The sequence below is a fragment of the Varanus komodoensis genome, unplaced genomic scaffold, assembly GCF_004798865.1.
Source record: "Varanus komodoensis strain SLA01 unplaced genomic scaffold, ASM479886v1 scaffold10, whole genome shotgun sequence".
NCBI lineage: Eukaryota > Metazoa > Chordata > Lepidosauria > Squamata > Varanidae > Varanus > Varanus komodoensis.
In genome coordinates this window covers 21,294,590-21,317,713 of record NW_025335269.1, presented here as the reverse complement: position 1 = coordinate 21,317,713, position 23,124 = coordinate 21,294,590, and the positions used below count along the sequence as shown (strand labels likewise).

Below are 23,124 nucleotides of genomic sequence, written 5' to 3'. Positions count from 1 at the left end.
CAGACTCTCAGCCCAACAGGATTGCTGTTGTGGAGATAAGACTGAGAGCAGGAGAATGATGTGCGCCCTTTTGAGTTCTTTAAAAGAAAAAAGGCAGGATATAAATATAACAAATAAACAACCCACACTGTGAGCTAGGTTGGGCTGAGAGTCTGTGACTAGGCCATGAGCTCCATGGCGAATGGAGAACAGAAGGAAGATCACCTGAGTCCCAGTCCTGCACTCTTAACCACTATGTCTCTTTAGCTTTCAGGCAGTTGTTAACACATTACTATGTGAACAAATAATCCTGAGCTAAAGTTATTCATACTAAGATATAACTGCTTATAGCATTTTCATTTCAGTGCCAGGCCAAAACCTTTTCATTTTCCATTATTTTAAATGTTAGTCGTGTTTTAAGATTGATTTTATATATTCTCTGGATGCTGTATCTTATATTTTATTGCATTACTGCCCTGAGACATTGTGAAGGGCAGAATATAAAAGCTTTAAATATAGATAGATAGATAGATAGATAGATAGATAGATAAAAGACTGTAGCTAAACTATGCTATGCACAGCTTTTTTCAAGCAAGTCCCCTGAATAGAGCAGAATTCTGAGTAAATATGCAGATGACTGGCAGGCCTGCACATTGGATCACAGTGCACCATAACAAACTGAAGCTATATTGCACCATGCAACAGAGTTAAGGTTCAGCTTCGGGTTTTAGACAGGGTTGGGCTGTTAATCTAATAAAACTAAACTAAACTAGTATTTTTCTTTAACTGCTGAAGTTTCTTAAGGAGGCCATCCTTATAGTGCATGTTTCCACCTGAGTTTTTTTGTGTCACGCCACTGTAACATTTGCTCCGCCAGACAGTTTCCCTCCACAGTTACTCTGCCATTCTCTTATGTTCGCAGGAATCTTTTTGTAAGAAAAGCACACACCCAGTGTCCCACTCACAGCAGGGGAAGGCAATAATGAAGATTTTAATAACCTCCAGGTTGGCTTGCCAGTTTTTAGCTGGAGCTGAAATCCAAGCTACAGCATTCAGTATAGATAAACTTTAGCTGTGATTAAAGATTTCCTTATCTTCAGCCTCATCTCTTAAATCACTTCAGCCAGACAATGAACAGGCCAGTGGAAAATACCTGGGCTAAATGAACTGACTGAAGAAGAGGTCCATTTTTTTCCTCTAACAATACTGAATTATGCAATAGTAGGAAAAGGAAATGTAGCCTTCCATTAAATATGGTATATGCCATGTGATAAAGGCAGGTTCCTACCAAGTCCGAGGAAAGATACTAAAAATATGCTAACAACTTGTTTATTCTAATCATAGAATTAAAATTGGAAAACGCCAGAGGCACTCTAGCCTGACATACCCTGCACAACAGGCAAGAGTGCCACTACTCCTCTTGTCCAAACTCAAGCCAGTGTGTATCTGCGAACACAGCAGTGCTTAAGTGTCATGTCTGTACATGGAACAAAACACACCTAAAGCCAAAAGCACCACGTGATTCAAGCCACAGAGCCAGAAGGCGCATGACTAGGGAAGGCAAAGCACTAAGTCTTCAACTGCACAGAGGATTACCATTATCTCAGTATTTTCTCACTTTTAAAATCCCTGCTATAATTGACACCCTCACTTTGGTGCTATATTATTTAGTCATGTCTCACTGCCCTTTTATTAAGTAAACCGGACCATTCTGACTGCGGTAGATAGTATTTGATGTTAAGCAAAAACAGCAGCGGATGAAGTAGCCAGTCTTCAAAACTTCCAGAGTATTTGATATGTAGAATAAAGTGAATGGCTGATAATGTACACTTAGATGGATGGATTTTAATTTTAATTACTTTGCTTCAAATGTTTTGCAACAGTAATATATTTTTTCTCCCCCAGAAGAATAACATGGTAATTATTTGACCAGGTAACCACAGAAATTGAGCAAGTCCCACCTGAAGTGACAAAGAATGCTTGAACTTCTATACAAAACACTCATTCAGTGAAGTACTTACTGTAAACAGTACAAAGTACTTCTGGTTATTCTCTCCTACACAGTTGTTGACCCATGGACAGTGGTGATCCATTTTCCGTATACATCTCTTACAAACACTGAAAGAAAAACAAAAGGAACACACAAATCATAAACTGAAATGGAATCTTGTCCCTTCAAAAAAAATCTACTCTTCTACTCTTATTAGATCACAGGAAAAAAAATCCCCTTTACCAAAACCTCCTTCACCTTTCAAGTTACCTAAGCTGAGGTCACATTATTTTAGATACACAACATCATTCATAATTGAATAAATATCAGCTGGATTTGTAGCAGCATTAATAAGTGATGAACTCTGCTGAAGTGCCTTTATCTCATTCAGTCACAACTGTTCTGATTGCAGTATCTGAATCAGAGAATTCTAATTTGATTCTGCTTTGTGCTAAGTCGAAAAAGGACAACTTCTACTGCTAGATATCCACCAATTTTTGAAGATCTGCATGTTTCAAATTAACATAATACTGCCATTTAGTTATACGAACGGCTCTCATGGGCTATACTTGTGACATTTTGGTGTATTATGGCCTGTTGTCTCTCATTCATCCTTCCTTGGCTGTGTAAAGACATTTGAAATTAGGGAGCAGACAGTAGCAGTTCTTGCAGGGCAAGTTCTAATTCCTTTTACTTTTTCTGCTCCTGCATCACACACACCTGGCTCCACATCAACTACAGATAGCTTTCTCTCCTTTCATGCTTTAGACAGACTGTCCACTCCATTTTTTTCTTTGCACAAGTCCCTATATGTTATAAGCTCAATTATCTCTTGACACCACACAGAATTTTTAGAACCTTGAAAACTGATGTGGGATGTGGCTTTGTGACAGACACAAGGAACAACTAAGTAGGGTTCTGTGCAGCCCTGCTGCAATAATTTGAGTAGAGTGTTTTATCATTAACACAAAGCTTTGTCAATCATGACAGCGCATATCCTGATTCTGCTCCAAAATCAGGAAGGCACATGAGCCTGATCCAGGTCAGACAACAGTATGCCTTTCAGAGATGTAGAGACACATACACTTCAGTGGACTAACTACTGAAATTATTTCTGCTTACACTCTGTCTCTCCCTCTCTTACACACATACAGACACTTAGACCTCAAGGAGTCATACAGGAGTTAGACCTCAAGCTACCATTTGCCACAGTAAGTTAGAGCATTTTTAAGCTGCAAATTATACATGGAAAACTAACACATCATCACAAAGGGAAAGGGAAAGGCAGTCAGCACAGTAAATGCAGCTCACCCAACAGTGACGTAAGTCCGTAACAAATGTGTCAATACTACCTGCAGTGATGTGCTCTGTCTGGTTTGATACTACAGCATTTTGGACATTTGTAAACTACTTGTCCTGGCTTCAGCTGTAAACTTTCTATGAACTCTTTTGTGGCATTCCCTTTGGGCACTGCACCCTGGAAAAGAAATTAAGGCATTTTAGAATGTTTTTGTCATCAACAGGAAAGTCAATAGGATGCTTGTTAGAGAATGGTTGTACAGAAACAGTGGAATTTGCTAGATCCATTAGCTAAGTTTTATATGCTTAAACAGGAAACTGATGAACTGGCATTAATGGAAGTTCAATTGTTTCAAAAGATGGAAATGTCTATATGCTGTTTACTTCCTGAAGTACAACAGGCAGATAGTCCCTATGAGGAAAATGGGAAGAAAAGGTAATGATTGTTTACTGAATGTACTGAATACACAACAAGGAGATAGCAGGTTTAAAACTACACTTCGGAGAGAATTTCATAGCTATAAGTAGTAGTACATTAATGGTACAAACAATCTGGGAAAGTTCTGCAGCATCCTATTTAGGACACTTTATAGCCTGTCCAATGTCAGTATTTTCATTGTCTTGAGATTTAACAGGTGCTACAGTCAAATATAGGCTTTTCCAACCAGATGTCCTCCATGTGTGTTGAACTACACCACCCATAATCCTCAACCATTCTGAGAGCCAAAGTGGCTATGGAGGACAATATATAAAGAACTGTATAAACAAACAAAAAAACCAGCAGGCTCACTGGGTGGGAATGATGGGAGTTGTAGCTGAATATGCCAAGGGCACTGAATCGGGGAATGCTGTATTATTATTAACAGGGATAATGTATTATAGGAGGTCAGTAAGCCTTACAGAAGATGTGCTTTCAGATCAAAGAGGGTGCTATTTCATCATCAGATAAATGAGACTATCTAAATTCAGCACCTTGGAGCCAAAGGGAAAGCAACTGAGTTGCCACCAAGATAGTGAATCTCCCTTGAAAGCCCTTCTTGGAGGATGTTTTTGCTAATCCTGAGACCCATCTGTCACAATCTTTCCAAATTGTAGGAATCTGAGCAATCCCATGGCTCTTTAGCAGCCTACAAGATTGCTCTGCCCTTATAAGAGAATGGAGTATGAAATATTGCAGGTAAAGGGATGGGCTTTGATTATGCTTATGCCTCACTGGGTTCAGCTAGCAGATAGTTGGACTGGGTTATTCCCTTTGTTTCATTTCTGTTACTATCTAGCACTCTGAAGTCCCTAGATAACATTATTTGGAGATAATCCAGATAGTCATGTGCACAGAATTCAAAACTGATAAGCAAAATGAGGCAGCTGCTTACTTACCTTCATTTCAAACCCACTAAGGCTTGAAACAGTACCTTGAAAAGGTCCATAGTTTAAATAAGCCAATGCACATCTCAGTAACCAACTAGCAGCAAAGAGGGCAAATATTTTTATTCAAAACACAGTTTGGTTGAACTGATAGTTCTTTTAAGAGACCAGCACACAATACATGTGTGCTTTTCATGCCATGACCCAAAAGCAACATTACCAGTACTACTGAAGAAGGAAAAAATGGATAGACTGCTCTCCTCCCAACTTGTTCTTTGTGTTCTCTCCTCCTTTACTTATTCAAAGAATCCCTCCTGAGCTGGCTTAGGGTCATCAAGCAGCTTCTTAATGGAATAACACACCACACTACTTTATTAATTACTTAGGGTACAATCCAATGAGGCTGCCCATAGGGAAGAGTATGGGCATCCCATGGAAGGTGAAAAAAGCATGGAAGTGAAGGCCACCTGCACATTCCTTCCATCCTGCAAAACATTTGCATGCCCAGTTTGGATTGTCTAAGTGCAGCACCTCAGAAGAGAAAAGGAGGATACCATGTGTCTTGGTGGCGCCAGTCTCTTCTTCACCCTAGTCCCCAAGGCCCTTCTCCAAGGTGGCTTTTGTGTCCTTGCAGGTACAACCAGTGCAGATCTTCCTGCACCAGCTGTGGGGCAGGGAGGACATTTTTCAGCCTGACAGCTGGAGATCCCAGCAATCCCAGGTACCTTCTAGCAGTCCCAGGATTGCTCTCGTAATATATCAACTGAGTTCTTGCTCCCCAAAGGTTTTTATAGAAATCCTGCAACTTGAGTAATATGTGTACCCTTGAGATTCAAGATTATTTGGCCCCTAAATTGTCCCAACAGAACAAGGAAGATGACAGCTGGTTAATACAGTCAGGGGGAAACTTACTGGATCTGTTATCATAGCTCGCATATGTGAAGCCAGAGCCAGGAAAGCCAATGCGTTGAAAACTGTTCCATTGATCACACTGTAAATATAGTCTCTTGATGGAAGCAGCATAACCAGGATGACTACAAAGTCTGCATAGAAGACCAAAAACCAAGTGATGACTGCGCAGGCGATCCCACAGCCATCTCGAATAAACCACATTGTTCCTGAGGAACCACTGCTAGGAGGTGGAACACACTTGTCTGGTTGAAGGTATTCAGGTTTCCTCTCAATATCTCTGAAGCGGTGGACTGGAGTAATCATCATAGGTTATAATGTCCATTCTTGGATCTGAAAAATATATACATTTTTTAAAAATGGCTCTCCATTTTACAAATGTAACCAAGTAGCTTCCCTTTTGACATGCAGCTTGCAGAGGGAATTCTAGAGAAAATGAGATTAAAATAAAAGGGGGATCAGTAATGGAGGAAACAGATTCAATAAACAAGAAAATGTTAGTGGTGACTTTTTATTTATATACCCTTTGCCAACCAAAAGATATTTTGGCAGCTTATATTAAGGGTCATATCTGTATGTATAAAAATAGTTTCTTATCAAATTTGGAAGGGAAAGCATTAAAATGGTTTAAGAACTCAATACTGCCTGTTAGTGGCATTTAAATATGTCTAGGGATGACACTTGTTAATCTATCAGTCCATATGCACACATACAAACTTCAAGTTCTACTCCCAAGAAACAAATTATCTTTCTTCAGAATAGGTATGCTACATTGTTAATTATATAATTCCATTATGAAAATGAGGCTAGCACATAAATTAAAAAGTCCACAAATTAAAAATTAAAATTATACTTGGTAACACTCACACATATACAATTGTTGTTGTATTGTTTTTTGCTTGTTAAATATGATTATTTTGTTGTTTCTATGTATATTTTTAAATCTGTGAACTGCCCAGAAAGCCCAAATGTATAAAAGTGGTATAAAAGTGTGGTGGTGGTGGTGATAATTTAGTACACTTGAAAATGTCTGAATTATTGGAATTCCTATTTCCATATTAATTTGACATAATTATTATTTTAAAATTAAAGGGTAAATAAGAAATTATATTTGGGAAGAAAGACAGTAGCTTAGCATAAATTACAATTTAGCTACTTTTAGAATTAAACTGACTTCTAGAATTAAACTCTTACATTAGAAGCCTTAGAAACTGAGTTTTTCCTCTACCCATTTTCTTTCCACCCTCCACTACAACATGAAAGGGACTTAAGTTTGAATTGCAAAAGCCATGAGAAATGCTTTTAGCATCACCTTGCAGGACTGAATTCAGTTGGTACTGTAGGGCACAGGTGGTAACCATAGGTGGTGTTTTCATCATATACCTGAATTGGGTTCCCATTCCCCACCAGGTGCCCAGTGGTGAACAGGAACAGTGAGGACAAGGCTCCTCCCCAACCTTTCTGGACACGTTTAGAAATTAGAGAAACTGCTGTGGGCACCACCACATAATGCCTAATCAGCACTTCGGCATCCTCCTGCCACATCTATGCATCTTAGGCTGTGCCCTATGTAGCAATAACTTGTTTGGTATCTATAGGACACTACAATGGCACTTTAATCATGCATTCTCTAATTTGGCTTGTTGGCAGTGCAACGCACCTAATGTTTCTTCTAAACAGATGTAACACATATAACTGCTTCGTTTTGGGAGTATCTTATTAGACAGATACACTTTGCACTGGAGCACTCTTTAATATTCACTGAGCCACACACTCTAAAATTGTTTACTCGCTTCACTGAAATTAACAATTTGACAGCATAAATGGATTCTCTACACTCTTTTGACAGTTAAATGACTGATATTACAACACTGGAAGAATAAACACTCACCTCCCACAATGCAACAGACAAACTATCAACACTTTCAATATACGAACAAATGGTATACAAACATCACTTTCAAATGGACACTTATTTAGAGGTTTGTTCCATTTTGTTGAAGCCTATGTTTCACTGACAGAAAGTTGCGTACATTTTCTAAAATATTTTTAATGGATTTGTATAGAATGAGCAGGGGGAGATCATTTCCAGTGCTCAGGATACCATGTGCCCTCTCCCCCAACACACACACTGGGATTTCTGCATCACCCCATTTCAGTTTTGGAGGTCCCTAAAACCAGCAGTGCTTCAGGTCGCAGCCACAATGACCCACATGTCCCATTCTTTAAGCCACAGTATTGAACCTCTTTGTGCCAAGGGCCGAACTCTTTTTCAGAGAAGCTCTCAGGGCCACATTCCATGGGTGAGCAGGATCAAAGGCAAAAGAGTTGGGGTCAGGAACCCCACAATATTTAAGCATACAGCTCTTCCTGGCAATAACTAAGCCTTACAAGCGACATCTCAACCTTTTGAAAAATACACAAAAGCCACCAAACAATTGATGATTGTGGGAAAAGCATTAATTACTATTGCTATTATTATTTCATTGCATTTATATCCTGCTTTTTTCCTCTTGCAAGAAACACAGGTGCCTGACATAGCTCCATTTTATCTTCACAACAACCCTGCAAGGTAGGCTAGCTTGCGAGGGAGTAACTGTCCCAAAGTCACCCAGTGTGCTTTCAAGTCTCCAGTCCAGCACTATACCACACCACAATAATATGGCCTTTTAAGGAAAACTGGAGGACTGAATTAGGCCCCTAAGCCTGAGATTTTCCAGCCCTACTTTAAGCCAACTAGTCAGTTTGAGTCATATCTGCAACTCCTTCACCAAATCACCAACAGATAACAAACCTCAAGGAAACTGAGGTTCTGTTTTTTCTCCTTCTGACTCAGAGGCAAAACTTAACAGCCTCTACAAAGCCAATGAGGGTAACTGAAAGCTTACCAATCTTGTTTGACCAGATGCAACAGAAGGATAAAGTGGGTGGAAAAGCGAAGCCTCTCAAACCCTTGCGTCTCCTCTTAAAAACTATTATCTGCGTTAGCTCTACAGTGGCAATCTACTTATTGGTACTTTTAAATACTTCCGTGGTGTTAACTCTTAAAGTGAGAAGCGTATTTACTTTGTGGTTTGAAGTACATCACCATGGCTCAATCCTGGCTGAAATGTTTGGGATCTCACATTAGAGCTCTTTGGAGAACAAGAAGGGCTGTGATATTGTGGCTGTCTACCTTGTGCTTGAAGGACAAGCAGTCTTTAATCAAATAATGCAGTTATGAAACACGACAGCTTATTTTACTGAAGGGAAAAAGGTAACAGAAGCCTTGGCAGGAGTGCTGTTGTTAGCACTTTGATCTTTGGAACAGAGCTGGGCAGTGTCCATTGAATGTAATATTTCAACTCTAAATGGCCACAAATGCCAAGATAGCTATTGACTAATTGAAAGTGGCTTAAGTATGACTGAAATAACAATTCACTTTTTAAACTGAGAAATCAGTGTGGCTTTTTCAGCTTGACAATCACCTACAGAGCACCTAAAAACACCTGACAACTGTTTATCACCAAGCAAATTTTAAATCTATATGAAATGTGTACATGACAACAACACAGCGATTTTAATTAATAAAATTATTCCTCTATCCAAAAGGACTGGGAAATTGGAATTACACTTAAATGTTCACATCTCCCCACAAAAACAAAGGAAAGGAAAGCTAATCATGTGAAGATTGAGATTTTTAGAAATTACCACTAAAACTACCAGCAATCTTTTGAGGAATGCTGCCAAAAGGAAAATCCCTTAAAACAATCCTGGTTATGGTATTAACTGTGCTTCTTCAATTATGTTTTGAGTAAGTTTCTTATTTTATTTTTCTAATTTCCATACTAACCAATAGCTGAAGCTTTTTGGGAAGTTTACAACATAAATTTGGTCAGTTAAAAAGTAAGTATATATAATTAAGACTATTTTACATGTTAGAGAAGAAGATGGGTCTCCACACTTCCACCATGACTTGGACATGTCTTTTCTGTAATATTTAATGGGCATTCATTTTTCTGGAAAGTATCAAAAATATTTGAGTAGTTTTGGTCCTATGTGGCTTTCACATACAGGTTTACTTTATGTTTTCAAACACTCAGAAATACTAAGATAAAGCATGGCCAGTCGTGGCATAAACAGAGGGACCCAGTTTCACTGCTAAGATATGTACGAGTAGTAGCTAAAAATAGGGTGACTTGGTGTAAAATGCACTGTACTGATTGATATAGTACCTGAATCCATAAACACATACACCACAGTGTTCCACTTACATCTGAACTCTAACTGAACAAGAACCACAATAATGTAAAATGTCAGGTGTTAACAACAAATTCATTGTGTCGCTTGAGAAAAATCCATAAATACAATCATAGTCAGGACAGAAGTCTTGATTTACAATTAGACAATGCCCAAAATTGAGTGGGTGAATAAAATGAGTTCAATGTGTTAAGTTTTTAATCTGTATGATTAACCGTTCTTTATAGGAACAAGGCTTTATCTCAGGCTTCCCCAACTTGATGCCCCCCAGATGTTTTTGATTACAAAATGTCTATTTCTGGAGGCAAGATACATATTTTTATTACAAGCTTAACTGCAACTCTGAATTCATCAAGAACATTTGAGTGTCCGCCATTCAGACCCAATGACTAATTGTTAGTATTTGCTGCATTTGATTAAGAAATTCAGTGCCATTCCGGAAAAAGCAGCTCAGGACTGGGTATCTAATGTCTTCCCTATTGAAGACAAATGTAGAGAAATTGGATTAGTTCTGTATAATCTGCCTTGGTGGTCCTTTCATAGCACTGCTTTCTAATAGCTGTATTCCTAGACCCATTTCCTGCTTCTGAAGAAGTATTTGCAAATATAACTTTAACCATTTGCTTGCTTTATTATGTTTGCCTTAACATAATTTGTAGCCTTTTAAATAAGTATTAGGGCAAGAAGGCCACTTTCAAATGGAAGACATTTAGCTTCCTCAACTTTGTGCCAGAGTAAATTAAAAAAAATGCAATCTTTTAACAACGAAAAACACAGTTTTAGATATTGAATTTAGATTTTGTTTTCTAAAAGTCTACTTTCTTTTAAAATAGCCTGATTAAAGTTAAATCTGAATACTAAGTTAAATAAGTAATTCCTGAAAACTAAATCAGTATTTTTCCATCAAATACATAGTATTAAAGGCTGCTTTTCTATGCAATTAAATAATTATACGTTTTTGATGCCAAGCATTATATGGTACAAGAGATCATATAATATATTACAGACCTGATACTATGAACAAGTAACAAGTAATTCTAGACAGTGAGATGTGGCAATAATTTCCAAGATACAGCAAACTTGTATATTACAAGGAGAACCACTTCCCGTACACAGTTACCTGATCTTGCATCCACCGTGGCAAAATGGTCACACATTCAAAATGGTGGTCACACATGCCATAAGCCTGTGGACTGTCATGTCAGGTGCACCAGTCCATTAGCTGCAATTTGCACAGACAGCGTACATTATTTAGTTATTTCATTTCTATACCACCGCATTGACAAAAGCTCCCCGGGTGGCTTAGAGTTGTAACAAGTATAAAATAACATGACTTTGTGATTAATCAGCCAGCATGCATAAATATAAAGCACCAATAGTAGTTCAGCTGATGCATTATTTTTGCAATCTTGCGAATCTAATCAGAAGCAAAATTCCATGGCATTCAGTGAGGCTTAATCCCAGGTAAAACAGCATAGGAGTACAGCTTGAAATCATTAAATAGCCTTGATTCTGCACAGCAACCAAACAAGCATAACAGTGCTCATTTATGCCTCTTCTCATCTCTGGTATATCCATGCATTGATTCAAATAGTTTATAATAAACCAAGTATCCTGACGAGAATGGACCCTCCTGCTTACAAATTTTCAACCATTTATTTTATTAGAAGTTCTAAAAACAGAAGTAAACATGGCTTTTCCGGCAACTTTCCATTTACCCCATCTTAAGTTTCACAGTCATGTGGTCAAAGCCCAAGAAGCTTGACAACCATTACATCGCCTCCAGGGAACCATTCAGCATTAAATGAAAAACTGGTTCCATGACAATTTAATGCGTATTTCCTCAGAAGTCCAACTGTGTTCAACAGGACTTGCCCCCACATAAAAGTGTGTATAGGACTAGAGCCTAAGCCATCTTTTCCAAAGCTCCATATATGTTTGATTACAATGTAGACCAGCAGGTTGGGGAAGGCAGCCAGTCAGTTTGTATTATTTGGGTCATATGCAAAAGCTCTTCTTTTACTTTGCAAGTTTCAACGACTGATTCAGAATTTGCAGAGGAACAGAATCCACCAAATACAGTACAATGAACAATGAACCTGAGCCTTTAAGTTCTGTGTGGCTCCCAAAATGCCATACAGAACTGCAGTATTCAAAAGAGCCAATAGCTGAGTCTTACTGACAGCTATCATAATGGAAGTGACTTTTTTATGGAAAAGCAGCATTTGAAATCTCAGCACTCAAATCTGGGATTTTACTATTTTGTTTTTTTTAAATTAAGGCAGAAAAGGGAGACTATGCATTAAATCAGACTCCTCGAGAATTTTGAAATGTTCGAGGCTGAATATTCAAATGTAAAAGCAAACTGAGTTCAATATTTTCAAGGTGTATGCACTTGTGCATACTCTTGGAAAAGATATTCCCAGTTACCCTGAATCAATTACTTTAAAATATGCACAAGAGGCACAGCATGCTAGTTTTAAAAATCACCAAGTATATAAAACCATTTACACTAAGAATAAAAAATAGACAGACATACATTATAGATTAGTGAAGACATTCGAAGTAGACTTTTGTAAGTATGTATGCCACAGAAAATTGGTAAGGAAGAGATGCTGTAGTATTTTTTTCTGTGTACCAACATGAACACTCTTCTGTTATTTCAGCATGCCAGCACATCTTTGTAATTTATACTGGTCCAGAGCCAGCATTTGTGCCAAATATCTACTCTCAGCCAATACGCACTGAAGACAAAAGAGAATCTCGTGATTTCTGCTATGTGGAAACCAGCCTGGATGAAGGATTACACTCAAACTGTATGTATCTAAATTATGTATTTGAAAAGGAATATGAATATGCAAAAATGAAATTCCCTAAGAAAAAAGTATGGGAGGTAGAAATCTTTGGGCTTCTAAGTCAACTTTTTAAATCCAGCTTCCAGGCTTAAAAATTCTACTGTTTTCTACTGAGTACTTTCTACAGTAGAAAGTTGGTACACTATCACAAACTCTTCTGAATTTTGAAAAAAACTAAGGAATTACAACAGGATAAGAATCAGGAGTAGTTGTCAAACAACAACATTACAATAATTCACTTCTGAAGCACAGCTTGATCCAGTATTCCAGGTACACTGATACAGCTAGATCTATTAGTACGTGTTTTTATTTCAGTCCTTTATTGTTTCAGAGAACAAAGCTTCAGTTAACTTCTTAAGTAAACCAGGCAGCAATGAAAACCTTCTCTAGCAAGAGTTCCTTCAGAACTTACTACTCTTTACCAAGACACTTGAATTCTGCTTGCCAGGGAAACATCTTCAGGTATAGGACACAATTAAACATTAGCTCTGACTTCACTGATGCAAAATGTTATCATAGGTCAATCAACTTCAATTTGGAGCAGTTAAGTATTAGCTGAATGTTTTGAGATGCAGTATTCTGTACCAAAAAGCAACAGGATGGTTATACTGAAGGTGCAAGGGGAATATCAGTATAGCTTATGTCAGCTCAAAACAAATACCAAATGAGCAGTTTAAACTACACAGTTGGGGGCATATTCTCACGGCATTCCCCATCACAGAAAAAATGCAGAAAGCTGCTTTCTAAAAAATAGTGACAAGCTGAGATCACAACACTGCAAGGTAATAAAGCCCTCTCGGTCGATACTTACAGAGAGAGTGACTGAGCAATTATTTCTCCTCTATCCTCTCTGACACCCTATTCATTGCTAAGCTGTTCTGACCTTAATGTGGAGCAAAAATCAGAGCAACTCTCTCTTCTAGATGCCTAGTGTCAACTCTTTTGCAATGCCTGTCAACGATGGCTTCACCACTGTGTAACTCAAGCCAATAAATAAATACCTGTAATACTGATCATGTGAACATGTTCTCATAATACTTATGTAACTGTCAGAATTTCCATTTGTAAAGGATGCATTGCATCACTTAATTATCATCAGCTACCTGCATACTGTGTCTCCTATTATTTCCTTCAATTTCAGGCCTGGGTAAACTTGTAAATAATTTAAGGTCATGCACTGATTTGTTACCTTTGTTTACTGATACTTCTACTATTTTAAACAGGTCTCACTGTGTTTCTTTACAAACTTGGTTATGCCATGCACAGGACCACTGACTAATCTTTCAGAATTCATACTGTACTCACCTGTCACTGCAGAAGATAATAGCACTGTGGTGCCTCAGAAATTCATCATCACCATCATCACCACCACCACACTGCATTTACATCCCACTTTTTCTCCTCTTGCAAGAAACCCAAGGTGCTTACAAAGTCCTCCTTCACTGCATTTTATTCTCACAACAACAACCCTATGAAGTAAGTTGGGCTGAGAATTCACTGCCCAAAGTCACCCAGTGAGCTTCAGAGCCAAGTGAGCACTAGAACTTGAATTTCCCAGGTCTTCAGTCCAACACTGTCACCACCATGCCATATTGGTTCTCATATACAAGTTTTTTGTAGCATATGTGTTTATAAACCTATCTCATCTGATGCTTTAATGGGAATGAGAAGGTAGTAAACATATGGTATGACAATCAGAAGTATGCATAAGCAGAAGCTTCTCTAAGAAAGATAAAATAAAGATAGTAAGAATACAAAATATTATTAAAGAACTGTCACATTTAGGTTCTATTGTAGGTTTTCCACAGGAATCTGGTTGATCACTTGCACACAGAATGTCACACTAAATAAGTCTTTGGTCTGATCCAGCACAGATCATTTTATGCTCTTACTCATATCATTTATTTATTTATAATATTTCTTGGCTGCCTTTCAGGACAAAAGCCCTTCCAACACAGAGAACAGCATCAAACACATAAAACCAGCATGTTATTTAAAGCAACAAAAACACAATAAAAGTTATAATATATTATTATAATGTACAGTCAAACAGGAACAAATTTACTCTTTGGAGTATAAGAACCATCTATAATCTTTATTCATTCTGCAAGGTATTAAAATATGTTAATGAATGCCTGTACTATCGATAGTAATTATCATGTGAAATTGCCCTTTTAAGTGAGGCAACTGAAAAGTCAGGGACTGAGTAAGAGTCTGACCAGACAATGCTTCCTTCTGGCTAGTTCTGCACTGCAATGCTGAAACAGGAGGAGGGAGAGAAAAGAAAAACCTTAAGCAGGAGGTCTGCCATTTTAACTTTGTTAGTACAGCAAGTCTGCCGGTTCCTTGAAATTTGGGTTTGCGCAGAACAGCTCAGTTCCCATAGAGTTTGTGGACTGAGTTTGCCTGCCTGGATAAGTGATAGGCTTCTGGACGGGTGATATAGTTTGGGAATGCTCCCGAATCTAGTATCTACTATCACTGGTGACATGGAACTAGCTACAGTTATCCAAGCTCTAGTAAACTCTTTGTTGGATTACTGCAATGTGTTATGCATGCCTTGGAACATGGTCTGGAAACGTCAGCTAGTCCAAATAGAGCAGTAAGACTGTTAATAGGACTGGAGCAATGAGATCATATTAAGCCAGTATCTGACTCCCTTCACTGTCTCAGCCTGATTGAAGTGCTGATATTAACATTCAAAGCCCTAAGCAGCTTGGGGCCAGGTTAACCTAAAGATCATCTTCTCCCATATGCATGCCTGGACCTTAAGTTCACTCTCAGTGGTCCTTCTGAGGGAGTCCCTGCAGAGGGAAGTCGGGTGAGTGGCTATTAGGAACAGCCTTTTCTGTTGTGGCACCTGACTCTGGATGAACTTCCCAGGGAGACCCTGCCCAGCACCTGCATTATACTCTTTCCAGTGCCAGGTGAAGACCTTCTTTTCCCAGGAATTTTAGTTTCAGACTATTAAAATTCTTCTACTAAGAATTCTACTAAGGTTTTACTCTAGTTTTCACTTTTTAAAAATACTTTAACCATTTACATTTTTATACTGTATTTTATTCTTTAAATTGTTGTGAACTGACCAAGAGCTTCCACTATTGGGCAATTTAAAAATACAACATATGCATAAATAAGTAAATATATATCCAATGTGCTAATTCTTCTTTCTCTACCAGAAAGCAATTTACAGTGCAAACTATATTACAGTATCTAGCAGGTTGGGCTAGAAGTGACCTTCAGATGCTGAAGGACTACAACTATCATCAGCCCCAACTAGCACAGACCACTGTGAGGAATGATGGGAGCTGCTGTTCAACATTTGGAGGTCCATAAGTTGCCTACAGAACTTTGTAAATAAGCCATAAAGGTGCAGTCCTATGCATGTTTAGACAGAGCTGCAGAGTCTGCCAACACAGGCATAGGATTGTGCCTAGAAAAACTAGGCCTCAAAACTTTTTCCTAACTTATTAAGAGCTGGCAAAGCAGAGTAATAAGCTCCACCACCCCTGCAGTAGCATTCTGCACTGCTACAGCAACATTAGCCTCCTTTCAATTCTTTTTGGCCTAGGCTACCAGCATGTTTAAATATCTGTCCTCTCAGGAACGCAAGGTGGTTCTCTTCAATAAATTTTATCCTAACAATCCTGAGAGGCAGGCTAAAGTAAGAGACAGCGCACCTTCCGAAAACCAGCCATACATTTTTTATGATTGAGGAGAGTTCTGAAGCTAGGTCTCCCAACTGTAGTTTGACATACTTATGCGTTACTCTGTACATTGGCCTAGCCTTCACATAATGCAAACTCAATAGTATGCGCTGCTGGACAAAAAAAGAAAATCCATGGTTTGTGGCTAGTTTGGAAACCCTGGATAACCTAAACTATAGGTTATTGTTACACGTGACACAGGCATGTCACCAGGTTATTTGTTATGTTTTATTTATTTATTAAAAGCTTTTGTATGCCGTCCTATTATACAAGATCTCAGGATGGCTTACAATTTTTAAAAGGACAATTAAACAACAATATCAATAATAAAACAGAACAAAACAATAAACCAAACAGAGCGACTAAACTATTAGAGTTTAAAATACTGTTTAAATAAAAAGGTTTTACATAGAAGGAGGGAATGAAGGAGGAAGGAAAGAACCTCAGGACTGAGAAAAAAATTGTGGGTTGTTCTGCTGTCTTTTGGACAAATGTGGGTAGGGCAACAAACCATCAGTTAAATAAATCATGTGTTAGCATTATATGTGTTATCTTATACAACCATTGTGGCTGGATGAAAGCACTGAAAACCATAGCTTATGTCAAGGGAGCAGAAACATTGATCTCCCTGAAGGCTAATCCAGCCCTCCTGGGATTCAATTGCCATGTCCTCCTTCCCCATCTCTGAAATTGAATATTTTGGGGCTGAAAAAGATTCTACACTTCACTTATGTGATGTTAGATGTGCCTAGAATTCACCAACTGACACAAAGGCATGGAACATAGCATGCTTTTATGACTCTGCACCTAAAACTGTACCTTTAACACTTATGGTTCCTCTTGCAAAAAACTATGGAATGAAACCATGTTGGGCTTCATTTATTAAAGACTTCAGACTTCTTTCATTTATTCTATAAAGACATTAGGCAGAATAGTTATACTATTTGCTAAACTGATTAGTATTACTAGATTAACTAGTTAGTATTTTTTCTGTTTTGAAGGATCTACATATAAATGATGAACAACAAAAATGCTTTGCTCCCCTGAGTTTCAGCATTCTTTGACTTTCAGTTTCTTTACTGTTTCTTCAGTTTCTTTCAGTTTCTTTTCAAGACTTATGCTTCAAAATACCATACTGGGTTGTCTGCTGGCTTTGCAAGATTATGTAATGTTGGATCTACCCAAACTGGTTAATTAAAAAGTCTTTTGGAACTACCAGTTCAGCAGAATGAGATGTTACTATATCATATCACAATTTAGAGCAGGCAGCAAAGTTTTTTTGGAATGCTGTTGTGGAATAATTCTGCTGTGATCAAATTACAGTGGGCTGGATTTTGCTGAAGCAATGCATCTCGTTCTCTGTACATTACAGATTATGACTATGTATGGATGCAGGAACAACATAACTAACTGAACAAGCAAAGTTAAGCATAAGTTCATGCAACAGAATACACTGAAAAGTACGCAAATACTGTCAAAAGTAATCAGTAAAATCCTATAAATATGGACTCAGAAGGTAGCCCCATTGAGTTCAATGCTACTTAGCCTCAGGTAAATGTGTACAAAAGTTGAAACCATTGTCCTTTTAGATAAGAAATAGACTAGTCAGCAAGCAAGCAGAATGAAATACCATTATAAAGAGTCAGTTATCCAGTGACTCCTTCCCATCCAGCTCGCATTCTGACTGATGGCACAATATAAATTTAGCAGTCCTATAGGATTGTACTCTTAGATAATTTTAACAACCTATACCTAAAGAATGGCATTCTCATTTTTCCTAGATATTGAAGAACCCAAAAGAAAATAATTCAAGAAAGTCACAATGTACTAGCTAATGCAAAGTTATTTTAAAATAACATGCATTCACATTTCTTCTAAGTTACTGCAATCAGGATTTGATGCTCTTGTGAACATAAGAGTTTACTACTTACTCTGCTTACTATTACACATGTGCTGATGTTACCATCAGTTATATCACATGGTAAGATTTATCATAAAGAGATTCATAATGCAAAATACAAATTCCTAAGGTATGAAGTCTTTATACTAGTTTTATGCTTTAGGAATTAATTGCAGCAAATGGCAATGCAAACATCAGATCTGGTATAGTAACTATTTGCTGATGCCCTTCAAACTGTGAGAGCAATTTCATAGCCTCAGCATGTGAAGTAGTGGCCTTGAGTGGCATATACTACTAGTCAACGCTCCACGGTGATGTCCAATGATATGCAATGAGGGTGTGCCCACACTGGAACTCTCACCCCATTGAAATTTATTTTCTCCACAATGTGTGGTTTCTCCTCCAACAAGTGCAGGCTCGAGTTGTTTAAACCCCACCCAGCCCCAGTTCACACAATTGCACCATCTCCTTTAACAGCATGCTGAATAACAAGGCCAATGTGTTGATTATGTTTTTATCCTGTCCTTGTCTAAAGTCTCAGGGCAACATGATTCCAGCCCACCGTCATGTACCTCCAACCACTACCTTGTATTAGTTACTCTGAGAAGTAGCAATTGGTCTAATGTCACTCAGATAATTTCTTGGCTAAGAAAGTATTTGACTGCAAGTCTTCCCAGCCCAATTACAACACCCTACCCATTGTGCCACACTGGCTGATATTGTATTCTGATATAGTTCTATATCAGAATCATGAATTAGATTATATTTCAATACTGCTTGCAGTAGTTTTCAAGATCACTTGAAAACTGCTGAGAGCCTCAATGGACCACTTAAACATAATACATATAAAATTACATTTAGAAGAAACTATTTGATGCCAGTACCATTGCCAACAACAGTGCCATATTATGAAAATCATGAGTCCTAAGATGGGGCATGGAGAAGAGCTCCTTCAACTTGTAAAAACTAGGGGGAAATTAGCAAATGATTCAGTGTTATATTATGAAAATCACAGGCCTTAGGCCAGGCCCCTGTTTGATCATCTTACCCTGGTCAAAATGGCATCAATCTTTATTGTTAGAGAAACAAAGTGAACTACAGGGCCAGGTACCAATATTCTCAATTGCTCCACTCCACTCTTTCTGTGAACCACCTGAATGAGGCTCATGAATTACTGGCGCTCCATGAACAATACGCTTAGAACAGAACTTAGCAAAGTCCTCACAGTAAATGGATACCCAGATGCAATGGTAGAGGCTTTTGTCCTGGTCCATTGTGGGAAACTATGTTCAACTACAAGTTCTGATCAATTAAGCAAGGTGCTAAGGAATATATATTTAGCCCAAAAATATAGTGTTAACCAGCTTAGAGGAAGCAAAATAAGCAATACTACCTGCTCATGCAATAAACATGCTCTAAGGTTTTGTATTTCTTTATGTGGCCTGCAATTGAGAAATATGACATTCATGTAGTTAAACATACCAATAGTACATCCCTAGCAAGATGCTTTGGCAGCCTTTCCCAATGTGGAGTCCACTTGGGGCTTGGGGCTCACCAGCTTGAGGATCACTAGCTTGGGGATGCTGGTAGCTGTAGCCTAACATCTGGAGAGCACCACGTTGGGGAAGGTTATGTTAGTCAATATCAGCACACGAAGTATTCATATCTTTAGAGCCACCACCATGATTTTTTCAGGCATTGTTCCCTGTATCTGACTTGTGAACATGGCGCTTCATTTGTGCACCTGCCTTCGAGAGTCGTGTCTTGCAGGGTGGGCACACTTCGGCCAGCAGCCTGGCCACCGATCCACTAGTTTCAAGCAATCTTTCAGCAGTCCCTTCCGTGTTTAAACTTCAAATCCTCAGTCAAGCACGACTAAGATCCGGATGGGAGGGAGGAGGGCGCAAAGATTATAGTTTCCCGGGGACTGACACTGGCTTCACCTTGCAGGAAACCCCTTTCGGTACAAACCGGCCACCATGCTCGACTGCCGGCTCGCTCGTCGTCCGTCCCTCCCTCTCTCCCCCACCTTCCCTCATATACACACCGCACCTGCCCGCCTGCGCCTCGCCTTCCCTAGGTCTGCACAGAAGGCAAGGGCGGCCGGGCGGCCCAACCTCTGCCGCTGGGCGCCCACCTGCTCCCGCTCGGCGCGAGCTAAGAACTCCGTCCCCTCTCCGGGGGTGTCGACGCTCCGTTCCGCGGGGTCTTCCCCTCCTCTCCCCTCCCCTCCCACCTACCCAGGCTGGAGATGAAGCAACACGCTCCCCGCTGCTGTCGCCGCCGCCGCTCCGCCAGGGGCGCGCGCCTCCCGGGTCGACCTTCCAACGCCCAGCGCGACGTTCCATCCGGCCCGCCTGCCAGGAAAGCGAGCGCGCGGCGCCCCGGAGCTCCTGGCCCCAAGCGTAGGCTAGGGCTTGGCTCTGCCCCTTCGCTGCCCCCTCACGCGCGCTCAGGAGGGAGGGAGAAACGAGGAAGCGAGCGACGCGAAGGGCGGCCCCGCCTCCGCCCCCGCTCAGAACCGGAACGCCTCCCTCCCCCTGAGCGGGCGAGCCGCCTCGAAGTCGGGAGGCGCGCCCGTCCTTCCTGCGGCAGCCGCCGTTTTGCTCCCCGGGCTGCTTCGAGCGGCTTTGCGGCGCTTGGATTGCTTCGGGGACCGCATCGGGGAGGAAAAGCCTTGGAGCTGGCCCGAGCCACCACGCCACACCGTCTCCCACACGGCGCAATAAGTGGTAAAGGCTCCCGACCCTGAATGCGGACCCTGAACGCCCAGGTCCTAAACAGGTTAAGGCTGCGATCCCATGCTCACTTTCCTGGCCAAAGCCCCATTAAATATTATGGGGCTTGTGAGAAAACAAGCGTAAGGCTCGCGGAATTCTGTCCATTTACCCAGGAGGGAGCCCCATTGAATGCAGTAGACTTTATGCGCGCGTAGACCTGCATATTACTGTTTTTTAATTTAGCAGTAAGTGCCACACAATTCAGCTAAAATTCCTACCAAGAAAGTGGGACTAAGATGGCAGAAGCAATGTATGAAGGGCTGGGGATCAAAGATCATCTTAATATTTATTCGTTATTCTGAGTCCAGAAGGTCTCTTTACATTCATCTTTAACCATGTTTCTACTACACTAGTCATTAAAATAATATGAACTTGCAAGATTACAAATACTCCCCTCTAAAATCGAGCAATAAAAGCAAACTCAAAAGCTCCAAGTAAATGTATAATGGTAGAAAACTGAGTCACGCCATAGCTTGAAGACCATGAAATTTGGGACACAGACCAAAGAGATTCTAAGGCTGTGTACCTTTTGAAAACAGATTTGCTGGTGTGCTTCAAGCCTGCAGTATCACATTTAGTCTGACCAACCTATAGCTTAGCACTTGAAAGATTAAAGAGGAGCTAGACAGCAGTCTGATGGATGGTTATATGTTGGCATTGTCTTTCACATTCCCCCCTTGGGGAAATGAAGTGGGCAGACCCTTCTTTGATGTGCCAGTAGGCATGGTTTCACTAAACAGCTTGGGTGTAATGTGCCCAACCCTGACAGCTGGGTAACATTGCTTAAGGCTTCACTGCAGAAAACTAAGGACTATTTCAATCCTCATGGAGGCTTTCTCTTTCCATATGATGGAATCCAAAGCAGGACTTCTGTCAGAAGCTCTTAAGCAGCAGAAAGTCGGATGCTTCAGTGTTTTAAGGCTTTAAGGGTACTCTAAATTGGGCCTGGAAGCAAAGGGCAACCAGTGCAACTGTTTAAACAGAGGCAAATATTGCTCCACCCCTATTAATAGGTGGACTGTTACATTTTGCACTAGCTGAAGTTTCTAGAGCATCTTCAAAAGCAACCCCAAATATATTGAGCACATTACAATACTCTAATCTGGAATTTACCAATGCAAGCTTTGCAGCTGGTGTATCAGCCAAAGCATGCTGAGTTACAACCACCTTGAGAATCCAGGGGCATTGCTGGATCCAGCAGCCCGTTAACCCATCAACCTGTTCCTTACAGAGAAGTGTGACCCTATCCAGAACACGAATATCTCCAATCAAGGGGTCTACTGAGTCCCTTGCGATCAGCAACTCTCTCTTACCTGCCACTGAGATTTAGTTGTTCACCCTCATCCAGCACTCCCATTAACTGTAAACATGTAAACAAGGAATAGAGCTTGGTGTCCTCAGCATACTGAAGACACCCAGAGTGATGTTGAATCCTATACCCAACTGACAGCATCCCCCAGCAAGTTCATAAAACTTCTGGAATGTTAACCTCAGAAGTTGTTTCAAAACATATATTCCATTACAAGTAGATTGGTAAGTGGATGTGTGGTGTTTGGTTGTAATCCACAGTTCATGCACAAAAGCCTCCTTTGGGCTATGACTTAATGACATACTTGGATGAAATAGTTCTGCGTCAACATTTTTAAAAAAATGTTATCGGGAATTAACAATAGATGTATATTTTCAACACACTCATTCACAATGTGGTGGTGTGTTATAGAGGGTAAGTAAACAAGGACACAAAGGACTATCATGACCAAAGTACACATTTCTGTATCTGGTCAATGACACATACCATTTCATTAATTCATTTGTGATACTTTTATACAGCTTAAGATTGTAAAATCCCTAAGCAGTTCAATTATGCGTATGTAAAGAGATTTCTTTAACCTTAAATTTTTTTATTTGGGACAGAGCACACTGAATAAAAATAAAAATGTTTATTACGCAATCTCCTCTGTTCACTTTCACCCATAAGGGATCTTGCACTCCAGCGCACACTTACCGTGCAGCAAGCCCTGTGGAGTTCAGGCAGGTTTACTTCCGAGTAAACATGCACAAGTTCGGACTGCTCGCTTGCAATCCTATGCATTTACTCGGG

General features: G+C 39.8%; 1 protein-coding gene across 4 annotated transcripts in view; it reads right to left on the bottom strand.

Moving 5' to 3' along the window:
• ZDHHC3 (zinc finger DHHC-type palmitoyltransferase 3) overlaps positions 1-23,067 on the bottom strand; it is a 41,430-nt gene extending 18,363 nt beyond the window's left edge. The window contains exons 1-5 of one of the 4 annotated variants that reach the window (XM_044456285.1): positions 20,484-20,697; positions 19,637-19,685; positions 5,546-5,875; positions 3,322-3,446; positions 2,001-2,097 (exon numbers count right to left, since the gene is read on the bottom strand). In XM_044456285.1, coding sequence (XP_044312220.1) covers positions 2,001-2,097; positions 3,322-3,446; positions 5,546-5,851 — 528 coding nt within the window. In that variant the 5' untranslated portion in view covers positions 5,852-5,875; positions 19,637-19,685; positions 20,484-20,697. Of the gene's footprint in view, positions 1-2,000; positions 2,098-3,321; positions 3,447-5,545; positions 5,876-19,636; positions 19,686-20,483; positions 20,698-23,028 lie in introns of those variants that run through there. The other 3 variants (XM_044456293.1, XM_044456275.1, XM_044456302.1) reach the window with 3 other exon arrangements.
• Between the last annotated feature and the right edge of the window lie 57 nt (positions 23,068-23,124).